General features: G+C 34.3%; 1 protein-coding gene across 3 annotated transcripts; it reads right to left on the reverse strand.

The window, feature by feature from the left end:
- Positions 1 to 11,888, reverse strand: LOC117913805 (U11/U12 small nuclear ribonucleoprotein 65 kDa protein). 3 transcript variants are annotated; one of them, XR_004651165.1, is made up of 13 exons: positions 11,608 to 11,888; positions 7,375 to 7,446; positions 7,044 to 7,277; positions 6,190 to 6,271; positions 5,856 to 6,032; positions 5,289 to 5,480; positions 5,031 to 5,201; positions 4,264 to 4,351; positions 3,974 to 4,032; positions 1,805 to 1,870; positions 804 to 919; positions 433 to 474; positions 1 to 96 (listed from the first exon to the last, which is right to left on the reverse strand). XR_004651165.1 is itself a non-coding variant. In XM_034828853.1 (12 exons), exons 1-11 carry the CDS (start codon positions 11,772 to 11,774, stop codon positions 836 to 838), a joined length of 1,254 nt encoding a protein of 417 aa, XP_034684744.1. In that variant the 5' UTR covers positions 11,775 to 11,888; the 3' UTR covers positions 1 to 474; positions 804 to 835. The 3 variants fall into 3 exon arrangements, 2 of the variants coding, with proteins under 2 accessions (XP_034684744.1, XP_034684743.1); XM_034828853.1 differs by having other exon boundaries at positions 1 to 474; positions 7,044 to 7,139; XM_034828852.1 differs by having other exon boundaries at positions 1 to 474.
- Between the last annotated feature and the right edge of the window lie 220 nt (positions 11,889 to 12,108).

Genomic DNA, 12,108 nt, shown 5'->3' on the forward strand with positions numbered 1-12,108 from the left:
TTAGATCAGGTAGAAATGAACATTTCATTGCTGTGAGATTAATACTTACAGAGGATGAAAAATCCTTCTCAAGGTACACAATGTGTTGTACAAAATCTAATCAGAAGAAAGAAAGTCAGTCCACACAGCTCTAGAAAGCAAAACTAGTTAAATGAAGACGATTATGATGTCAATTCAAAAATCACATTAGGGTTTAATGAAGGATATAGAAATGGAATAGTTGCCTTGAGCATGACAATTGAGAAGCCAAGGCCAACTGGGTTGGCCGCCTGAAAAAATTTTGGCCTAAAAATTTCCTTCACATCCTTCATTATGATTGATTCAGGAGTGTGCTTGTATTCAATACCCTCAAGCCCTTGATAAATTAAAGGATAAACTTAGCGAAGGCATAAGTGCCTGCATTTGGTGCAGCAGATCATCGTCAGAATTTACCTGGGCTTTGCCTCTTCAACAGGTCCATTTGTCCTCATGCATCTGCCATGTAAACCAAATTAATCAAACTACAAAATGATTAAATGTACAGGAATATATGAGATTTAATAAACTAACAGTGTAATGTAGTTAATTTTTCTGAATTTAAGATCAGACCCGGTAACCATGTCAAACCACAAAGTATGAATCAACTGCTTGCATCCCAGTTCATGCATCAATGTAGTGAAGCTAAGACTGCTCATCTTCAGCTTTGAAGTACGGTCAAGCCAATTGCTTGGCCACTTGAAAACCCTCACTCTAAAAGTTGTGGGTTCCATGCCAAATTGCTTGCCTACCATAACAAAACAAGGTAAAATCAATTGGGAACTAACCATAATAGTTGTTCCTATTGCAGGATATCAGTTTATTTCTCTTTTGCAGCAGCAGGGTTCCGACCAAACTGGATAATCATTGGCTTGCCTTTGAAGACGTATCCATTCACTACATTCTGAACCATAGATTAAAATTGCTAATAAATGAGCAGTTCACTACATTTTGAGACCAAAGATTATAATTGCATGATAAATGAGTACTTTATAACCACTACAGTCAAACTGGCAAAAAAGTACAAGGAATAGAGACATCTACTTTAATTGTCAAGACTTCAAACAAAACTTCATAAACTGCTCTTATTTAGCAAAATCTCATATCAGTTCTACAATCACTCAATAAGAAGAGGTTGGCATCAACGAGATGGAGGTGGATTAAGATAAATATTACAAGGGTGGACGTGCTAAAAATACTAAAGAAGGGTTTGAACCACCATATCTCTTATGAGATCAAGAACAGTGAGCGGGTTCTGTTGCACAAATATATTGCAAACAAACCCAAGATGTTACTGATGGATTAGCCTTTCTATGGCTTGAGTTTGGAATCTGAGTTGGCAGTTGGATTCAAATTTTACAGACAATAGGGATTCTGAGTACAGGGGAAGATCAGATAAGAAAGCTGTTAGCAAAGTAGAATGAAGAAAAAAAATTCTGCTAAGAAAAGGGTAAGTTCCACAGGTAAAAAGTTGCTAGCAAAGTCAGAGCAAAGATACTTAGATGTCACTGCTTCTTAACTACATCAATCTGGTTGTCATTCACATACGGGGGATATAAAGCAATGAAAACATGGAAAGACCAATGGAGTAAAACAAAATTCGATTTATTTATCAATGATTGGACTAGCAAGATCCTCAGATGCAGTTTCCTCCTTGCAATTATAGTCAAGAATAAAGCACATACGAATGGACTAAGTTACTAACCACAACAAAGTACAACACATCACAATTTGACATATTCTGAAAGATAGAATTGGCATATCAAGTTTCATTAGTGTAGACACATACCAAAGCATGATGAGCAAGTTCAACTGATGGAAATGTCACAAAAGCTTGGCCCCTCATTCTTCCCTCCTGAAATCCAAAAGGTGCAATTACTTCCAGATTCAAATATTATGCAGTTCTAGTATTTTGATTTGGCTGAAAATGTTGATCAACCAACAAATTGCAACTACTTGTCAATATGATCATATTTCATGCCCCTAGACTAGGTTTAATCAAATGAAATCTCTCAATGAAAAGGCTCTCTTAACATTGAGTTCTTTTAATAGAGTCATACAGATGCTCAAGGTTCTCATTCATACACAATGATAGCAAATGAAACCATTCATTAGCAATCTCTGTTGTCTCAGCCTGAAATATTAAAATAAAACCATATACTAAGGCACTCCCATATATCTTCCCAGTAGCATTCACAAAGTTAAAATAAGAGATGTTTGTTTTCCTTAGTTATAACACTGTAATTACAGAAGCCTATGTCTATGTATGACACTATTTGTAAATAATCACAATCTCCCCCGTCATACACTATCCATATAGGATTTTGATCATATCAAACTGTGTACAGAAAAAAAAAAAAGGCTTTCTTAACATGCACTCCTTTTGATGTTTTCATCCATATACACCCACATAAACACAGTGCTTGAAAATGAAAGCTTCAAAATGTAATCATGTAACAAGTACCAGCATTCTTCTCTCATCCTAACATATTAAATGCAACCATATACTAAGGCACTCTCACATATCCTCTCAGTAGCATTCACTGAGTTAGATGTTTGTTAGCATGCTAGTTTTCCTTGATCCACAGTTACAGCACTGCTAGGACAGAAGCTTCATGTCTTATGTAGGAATATATTCATGTAATAACAGTCTCTCATGGGCTGAGATGCATCTATATAGGATTTTTCTCAACTGTAATCATATCTAGAAAAGAAAAGCCCATCATTTACGGGAAGACTTAACCTATCCCAATCCAGTACAATACTCTGTTTAGGCCTCCAAGGATGCTTACCTAACTGGAAAACATTTGCGATACAACCCAGGCTATATCCAGAGGAGTGAAAAAGTAAATAAGATTCTGTACAAGATTCTAATACCTATTATCTAGTCACCCATCTTCACTATGTTTGCCGAATCCATGGCTCCACTTGGCTATAGACCTCTGTGAAGGATGGTGGATCATGACCAGGACTGCCAATGCTTACATCCTTAGGTGAGTAGCTCCCCTTGTGTGCTTCAGTGCTTATGGAAGGAGGGAAACCATAAAAACTTTTAGGACAAGGTGTCAGTCAGTAAGTTATCTCCTTGGAAGGATTTCATATTGCATAGGGTTATCCTAGCTATTCTGGGGGAGAATTTTTGTTTTCTCATAATTCTCTCAATGTCCATCACCAACAACTTTTCTGGAATCACGCCATGCAATATTTTGAGGGACCGAATTTCAGCATCCCCCAATATAAAAGTGATAGAGATTAGGGTGCAGCAGCCAACCTCTTTGGAGCTCAATTTCAACAGAGATTTGGATGCAGTAGACTCCCCTGCCTGAAGTACCCTGATGCTCGATTATGATGGCTGCTCCCTGGTTAACCCAAGTCAAATGGGGGACAGCAGCCTCATACAGGATCACCCTACCTTTTCTATCAAAGCAAGCACAGCTATCAATGAAAGATCCCTTCATAATCAGAGGGCTTGAAAATTGCAAGAGCTAGGAGTTAAGGGAAACTCAGCCAGTCTTTACTTAGGTGGCTAATGGATGGAGAGAATCATGGCAATACATTATTGGGTGCATAGGATTGCAAATCTCACAAGCGTGTTAGGTTGTTCAGCCTTCTACCAGTCACCAGATTGGTTCATCAATAGGCTGACAGACTAGCCAAGAGTCATCTCTCCTTTTGTCTCCGTGGGGGATCCTGTACCCCCATTGGGTTTTCAGTTTAGGGACATGTGGGGATTGTATGTAACTACATTCTCTTTCTGAACAATATCTCATCCTTCTCTGCAAATCTATATAAACATTTATAATTTCCAACCAAGGGATAAAAATAAAGAGCTTCAATGACATGACAGTGATACTTTTTTAAGTTTTAAAAGTGATTTTAAGAATAAACTCAAACATCAATTTCAAACAAAGATATACAAAGCTTGATCTATGGTTAGAAATTAATCAAGAGACTTCACCTGCATCAACTTCACACTAAGGCCAGATTTAGCAGCATCCACACTTCCAAATAATGATCCTGAAGTACATTACATTCAAGACAAATCAACCAGAACCATCTTTGTACGAAAAAATATGCAAAGAATAAAAAAGGACTTCAAAATTACAGTTTCATAGAACTTTTGGTCTCTTTTATAAGGACCAAAAAGATTTAGCTAAAATGGTCATACAAGATTTTTTTAAAAAAAATAAATAAATAAATAAAAGAAGGGGTCAATCAGATTTAGCACGAGTCAATTTTGAAACTCACCAAATATGAAATAGAAGTCATCTACAACCACATCTTTTGCCAAGTTCTTTATGTACAACACAGGAGCAGGATTCCCAGCCGTATAGTTCTGTATGGTCCAAGAAAACATCTTATTAATTACTCAACAAGTATGATATATGCACCTAAACTGAATCTTGCTTTTTTCAAATATGCTTCATTCATAATTAATGATTCCTTAAAATGTTTTTTTTAATAAGCAAGCAAAAAAAGGTATATTCACAACGCCTATCAAATTCCTTAAAATGCATATTTGTAAGGTGGTTAGGCATCTTTTTAAAATTCCTGCAGCCAATCCACCCTCAAACAGTACAGGCATTGTTGTGTGCAAAAAGTACTGACATCCACTAAGATTAGAAAAATTGAAAACACCAGAATTCATATCAATTTAGGAAAATTATCAAACAGAATAAACTCATAAGAAAAATGAACTTGAGCATTTCCAGATGATGCTAACAGAAAAGGAAATGGCAATGAATAACTACAATATTATGACAAAATAATGTAAAAGCTCCCAAAAACATGTCGAAAAAACTATGTTAAGATCTTGCCATACTATCTTCTTTTAGGAACTTTATATAAAGTAAAGCATAAATAAGTTTCCTGCAATTACTTTTTGAAAAATTAAGTTGACAGTTTTGATCTAGCAAGCAAATGGGTTAGGTTTCAGAAAATCAGTAAATTTGATTCATGCTTTGTACGTATTTCTTTCAAGGGATAAATGCATTTAAACTTTTCAATTCCAATACCTTAAACATTGGAAGTGATAAGATTTCCTCTGGAGGCAACTTTCCACTTTTTAATTCTTCCAAGGTTGCATAAGGTTTGAGATCAAAATCCTCTTTCTCAGAATCCTCCGATTCTTTCATGATGCTACATTCATCTTTATGTTCAGTGATTACCTTGGGGGCAATTTTGATCTGCAACCAACCAAAGAGACATCAAAAAATGGTAAAGAGGAAAGACCATCTGGTAACTCACTTCTCTCAAAAGGGAAGGGTTATAACCTGCAACACAGGGTTCTTCTTTTTTATCATTGGAATCTCTTTAGGAACCAAGGTGGCAGGTTTCACTCCAACAGCCTCATGAGCCACATCTTTATCAACTCCAGGGCCTACAATAGCTTCTCGTTTGACACGCTTTCGACCAGGTTTTGTTTCTCTTGGAGGCCCAGTAAAATAGGCTTTGCCATCGACCTCCTGAAAACATGTGGACAAGAAAGTATCAAAATCTGCTAGAATCTTGGAAGAGATATCAAAAAACACTCAATTAATTTTTGTTTACTAGATAAATATACAAGCATGATGATTATGCAATAAGAATACAAAGGAGAAGTAAATTCAAACAGAACACCACCAGCCACTGAATCTCATAAAATGTGGCCAAGAAAAATAAACATGCTTCCAGTTCTAAAGCTCTAGTGTTTGGATGGAGTAATTTATTTTTGTATACATACAAATATATAGAAATAAACCATACATACATACATACATACATATATTTGTGTGTGTGCATACAAGTGTAACTAAGGCATGTCCCTTGTGAATCTTAGCAATGAAGCAGCAAGAGATCACCTCATCTGATGATTCCATTTCAGACTCGCCACTAGATAGATCTTCCAAGTTAGGTCTTGCAGCTTCAGGGGGTGGAGGTGGTGGTGGCGGGGCAGGTACTGGAGGTGGTAAAGGTGGGGTGGGCAAGGCCATACGAAATGGAGCTGGAATGTTCATTTTGTTCATCAAGTGCAACACCTACAATTAAAAAGCTCAGTAATATAAAGAACAAATAATTAATATATATATTTGTAGATGATTATATTAAAACCAACTAATGGATAATGATTATTTAACAAGGCAAAGAATTTTCATTCCATTTTTTTAGTAGCTTTTGTGTGAGATTAGAGCCAACCTGTACATAGAAGCGAGGAACAGCAATTAGAGCATTTACAATGTTGGTCAGAATATTTCCATCTGGTGGGGGGTAAGCGTACCTATAAGATAAGCATGTTACTTCATTTTTTTTATCAGATACAAGCAGGTTACTTTATGTAAACCAGATAGGAAATCTCTGTGCCAACGAAGAAGGAATTATTGCCAAACAAGAACGAGAAGATAAACAACACAGATAATCTTTTATTTGTAAAAACTAAAATAAAAATAAAAAATATATAGAAACACCAGATGGTAAATTTGGCAACCCAAAAATTGAGGTAATTGAATTACAAAACAGCTCGTACTTCAAAAGCCTAGGGCATCCCTCACCCACTCTCATGGATCACTCTTAGTAGAGCTTTTTCTTATTTTATTTTGTTACCAAACACTTCACTAATGCTTCTCATGTTAATATAAAGTAGAACAGGACCTACTACAGTTCTCACAAAAAAATATGTAGAGGAAGATATATATATATATATATATATATATATATAGAGAGAGAGAGAGAGAGAGATTACTCTCTTTTACTTTTTAACATAATCCCTCTGCTAATGGTGTTCATCAGTTATGCCCTTTTATGTTGTTTTTTCATGTGATAAAATATACTTGCGTTTGCATATGAAATTTCACATGAAGCACACACATGGGTCTCTACCAACCAGAAAGATGACGCCCCAGTTGATATCCTAAAAAGGTACATACAAGATGAAGAAAGAGCTCATGGAGAACATATAAGAATTCTCTATTTATAACCCCGTTTCACGTATTATAGATAAGGGTGCTAAAAAGATATAGACACTAAAAATAGTGAGAGAAAAAGACACATACTCAAGGTGGGGAGGAAATGGGTAATCAATGCCGAGTCTTGCAGCGATGGGTTCACTAGCAGGTAAGGAGCTTGACTTCAATCCTTCACCGAGATCTCTGGCCATGGTAAAATCCTTTATTAAAGATACGGGTTTAGTAAGATCCTTGCCAAATAGAGCTTCACTTTTTTGTTTATCATCCTCAGTTGGCTTATTTGCTCTCTCCACTAACAAAACTTTACCAAGAAACCTCAACCTAGCCGAATATAAGAAGACAATACAAGATATACAAAATAAGGCTCTTGTGATTAAAGAACAAGGAAATCTAATAAAAAGAACTGTGAGATAAGTACCCATTTAATTGGCGTAGTGCTTGAGAAGCCAACATTTCACTCTTGAAATCCACAAATGCACAGTTCCTCAACCTGCACCAAAACAAGAAAGATTATGAAAGCTGCATATACTCTCTCTTTCCCTCTCTCTATCGCACACACACACACACATACATGCATACATACACAAAAGAATTCTTGAAGAATACAAAACCAGAGCCTTTTACTCACCCCATAAAAAAAAATTACTTATAGTATGCTTGGCCAGAATCAGTATTTTTTTTTTCTTTTTTTTTTGTTTTACACCACACAACTCTTCCTCAACCAGGTTTGGGCAGAATAGTAGAGCAAGAAAAATATTAGTAGGATAGCGAAAATTTGCTCCTTAGTCCTTATCATTAATTGACCAGTTGTAAATAGCTCTAGGGCTATGGAATAAAGGATTATCTCAAAGCTACACCAAGTTATTGACAGTGATTCTCAAATATTGCAAAATAGAATGCAATACGATGAGATAGAACGCAAGAAGAACTAAGACAGGGGCAAGTTACCTAATGCTAACAGTCAAAGCAAGCCCTTTCATTCTGAACTAAAGAAATTAAAATAAATTAAATCTCCCCAAGTAGAACTCAAACCTACAACCAATTATTAGTAGACCACTAAGTTACCAAGGAACAACGGGAGATTAGATCTCATACAGTTCAATTCCAATTCTCAACCCCTGATGAATATCAGCACAAAGGTTCCTTCGAAACTCCCGGAACTTCTTTGTTGTGGCCCCATTCCATGCCTTATTTCATAGGAAACCTCAAAGTGGCTCTAATTCATATATTCCAATCTCATTCATTTAATATCCCTTTGGTGTAATTGACATAAGAGATGTCATTTCTAGTTTCTAGAAATTGCAATAGAAAAGAAAAAAAGGGAAGGTTTGTGACAATTTTAAATTTTTTTTTCTATAGTTAAGCTGGTATCATGGTTTAAAGTCGCGGTATCGATCATCAACTTGGAGGGTCTCAAGACACATCGATCTCGGCTTCCCGGCTCAGTATTGGGTGATATGTAAAATAAGATTGTTAAAAAGTTTTAAAAATTATAAAAATATTACGAAATTTTTTAGAAAAAATAAATATAATTAAATAAGCTTTAAAAAAGTAATAAAATAAAATTTTTCTCATATTTAATATTATTTAAATCGTTATAAAGTTTTTGTAGAATGTGATTTATGATAATGATAAGAATTGAAAATTAGTTTATTTCAAATACAATGATATTTTTACTAAAAGACATATAATTCAATTATTAATTCCATTTTTAGTTTCGATTAAATGATTAGAACACTTTATATTTAAATATAAATAGAAAACTATATTTATCAAACAAAGTAGAATATATTATTAATTAAATGATTTTAATATAGTATTATAATAATAAATTAAATGGTGTCAATATATTGTTAATGATAAATCAATACACCATATATGCTACCATTACCATATGAAATAATACATTACTTAAACTAATATAATTTATACCACACCATTAACATATAAAATAATTAAACTATTATCATATAAAATAATAGATTATAAAATATGATAATATATTACCTCAAATTAATGCAATTCATACTACACTTAATCACTTAATGATTCATACCACATTAACATATAAAATGATAAACAATTCATACAAAATGACACATCTCTACCCTTTCTTCAAATCACCAATCCACACAATGCACACCTACTCACCCACACCATAGGGGGGGAGAGATGAGGGCAAATAAAAGAGAAAGAGAGAAGGGAGGAAATCACCATGACACCAAAGACCAAAAGCAGAGAGAGGAGAGGGCAGATGCAGCAATCACCATGCACGTTAATGGAGGAAATCAATATCATGTTGAGAAAGACTCAGTCATGGGTAAGGCTGATTTCTTTCCTCTTCATCATGGGTCAAGGGTCTTGAATCTTGAAAAGCTTCTATTTTTTAAGAGAATCTTTGATTTTTCAGAGATTTCTTAGCTTTGAATCCTATTTACTGTTCACTTGTCGTGATTTGAAGTGAGAAACACTGTTTTCAAAGGCATTGGTGAGGCTTGCTTCAGGGTGCACCTTGAGGCAAAGCATTCCCAAAACAAGTTGAAACGTTCATCAAAGTGCTAGACTCCTAAAAGGTGCACGCCTCTAGAGTCGAAGAGTATCTAAGGTGTGTTTCCAATGTGCCTTTAACACATCAGTGCTTGAGGCATAGGCCTCGGACGTGTTTTGGTTGTTGCGACAAGACCCCAAAAAAAATAAAAATAAAAAAATACAAAAAGGGTTGTCTTTAACCAAAAGAGTCTATGGAAAGTGCAATCAAAGGAGAAAACACAAAAAAAAAACCCCTAATTCTTAATTCACTGTTGTTGAAATGTGGCAATAGCTCACTCTCGCGTAGATAACTTCGACATCTCCCCATTGCTCCAACGAGATCTTCCAATATGGTCCTCGACTCTTCCTCTCCTTCGTTCTCAGCTCTTCCTTTTTTTCCCTCTTCGTTCTCCGTTCATTTCTTCTCTCCAGTTCCAATATCTTTTCTTCTCCCAAATTAGTTTTATATTTTATTTTTCATTTTATATTGCCCTTTTTTTTCTTTTTTCTTTTTGTTTCACACCTATTAGTTTTTTCCTTATCTTTCTGTTTTGTTTTGGTTTTTCAAAAAGCATTCTTGATCTCTTTGTTTAATGAGGTTGGATTTTTTTCCCCCTTTTTCTATTTAAAAAATTAGCAAACTACTAATTTCTTTTTCTATAATTGATTTTAGTCAAAAATTTTAGATAATTGATTTTTCGAAATAGTAAAATAAATTAGATAATTAATTTTATTTTACTTTGTAATTTTCTTTAGTTATTAATTTTTTTCAAACAACAAAAAAATTAGAAAAAAAAAATTAGACAATCAATTTAATATTTAAATTATTTAGAATATGAATTTGTAGACTTTGAACTTCATTATATGATTGAAATTTTATTATTTTATATTCTAAAAAAGGTTATGAAATTAATTTGAGATTTAATAGCAAAAATTTATATAATTCAATTATCTTTTAAAAATTTTATACATTTTAAATTATATTTTAATATTTATTAATTCTAAAAATGATGGTCTCAAAAGGCTTACACCTTGCCTCAAGGATACGAAAACACTTCACCTTACGCTTTCACCTTTAAAAATTTTGGTGAGAAAAATAATTTATTTCGGTAACTTAGAGACAGTTCAACAAAGTCAACTTAGAATCTGGATCTAGTCAACCGAGTTTAAATGAGTCTTGATTGAGTTTGAGTTTGAGATGGCATTGGGTATTGTACTCAACACCGAAACGGTTGAGCCAAATACGACTCAGTCAAGTCTTACTTTGAACCATGGCTAGTATCCTTGTGCATGAGATGCACAATTAGTCACTATGGTTGGACTCCATTCTGTATTTTTTAGCACATTCTCAATAAGACCCTCTTATCTCTTCCTTCTCCATGTCCAACTTATGGAAGAAGGAGAAGAAGAAATGCAAGATGCAGTGACCAATATTTTACCACAGCTGAAGCTCTAGCATATCAATAGGGACTGATATACAACTGCAATGGTACAACACTATGCCCTGCTTGGGCTTTGTGTAAATTTTTACAAAATGATTGGAAACCACCCCACCCAACTTAATTAAATCTATAAGTTCTAAATCGGTGCTACCCCATAAACCTGAAAATGAAAATAATCACAGGACTGTTTTTTTTTTAGAGACACACAGGACGGTTTTGTAGCAGAAATGAGAACTACTTTATCTGTCATTCTTGAGGCATTTAGAAAGGGCAAACACTTCAACAACTGAAATGATCCAAAACTAAAAGTTTCGTTGTTTTCATTTTCTAAAAAAGGAAAACGTCTCTGAATTTCAGTCTCCACTACCAAGTAACAACCCCATACTTTCATATACACAAACCCATTAAATATTTCCCTAGAAAATTTAAAAACTCGAATATTTCACTAAAAACCCATGACTAATAAACTATAAAATAAAAAAAATCAAACTTGCTCATAATTTTTTTTCATTCCTTCCTTGTTTATATTTTCAAATTCGAAGAAATGCTAAAAAGGAACTAGAAAATTAGCGGGAAAAATATGAAAACTCATAAATAATGAGGAAAAAAACATACAGGTTTTTGCAAACAACAATGATAATTAAGGGAAACCATGATGGTATATGGAAAACGATTCGTACCTTCCAGAAGTGCAAGGACGGACAGAAGAAGCGCCATAGCTGGAGAAGAGGCGAGACAGGGTGTCCTGAGGAATGGCTTCGGGGAGATGCCGAATCAAAAGCGTCGCCGCCGATTTTTCTGCTTCAAAACTCTGCGTTCTAGGGCCTAACATGGGTTGCGAAGCCATTAGAGCTTCAATAGCACTTGCTTCCCTTCTTCAAACCTAGGGTTTCGGACTGGTGCTCAAAACGCTGCGTTTTGGACAATTTACAGATCTTGTGATGGAGCAACGGAGCAGACGAATTGTACCATATTTTCAGAAAAATAAATAAATAAATACATTAGGTCATGTTTGGTTCAAGAAATATTATGGAAAAAAATATATTAAAGAAAAATGATTTTTGTTTGATTGTTTTATGAAAAAAAGTAAAAGAAAATTAAATATAATTAAAATTAATTTGAAATTTATATCTTTTAAAATTATTTAATTTTTATATAATAGATAAAAATAAATGAAATTA

Source organism: Vitis riparia, chromosome 5, assembly GCF_004353265.1.
Source record: "Vitis riparia cultivar Riparia Gloire de Montpellier isolate 1030 chromosome 5, EGFV_Vit.rip_1.0, whole genome shotgun sequence".
Taxonomy (NCBI): domain Eukaryota; kingdom Viridiplantae; phylum Streptophyta; class Magnoliopsida; order Vitales; family Vitaceae; genus Vitis; species Vitis riparia.

Excerpts from the sequence above, each read along its gene's own strand:
- LOC117913805 (XM_034828852.1), bottom strand. The coding sequence starts at position 11,774 with ATGGCTTCGCAACCCATGTTAGGCCCTAGAACGCAGAGTTTTGAAGCA. Across the intron at positions 5,202-5,288 it reads AGAAGAACCCTGTGTTGCAG|ATCAAAATTGCCCCCAAGGT; the intron begins GTTATAACCCTT and ends GGTTGGTTGCAG. Across the intron at positions 4,352-5,030 it reads TATCACTTCCAATGTTTAAG|AACTATACGGCTGGGAATCC; the intron begins GTATTGGAATTG and ends TGGACCATACAG.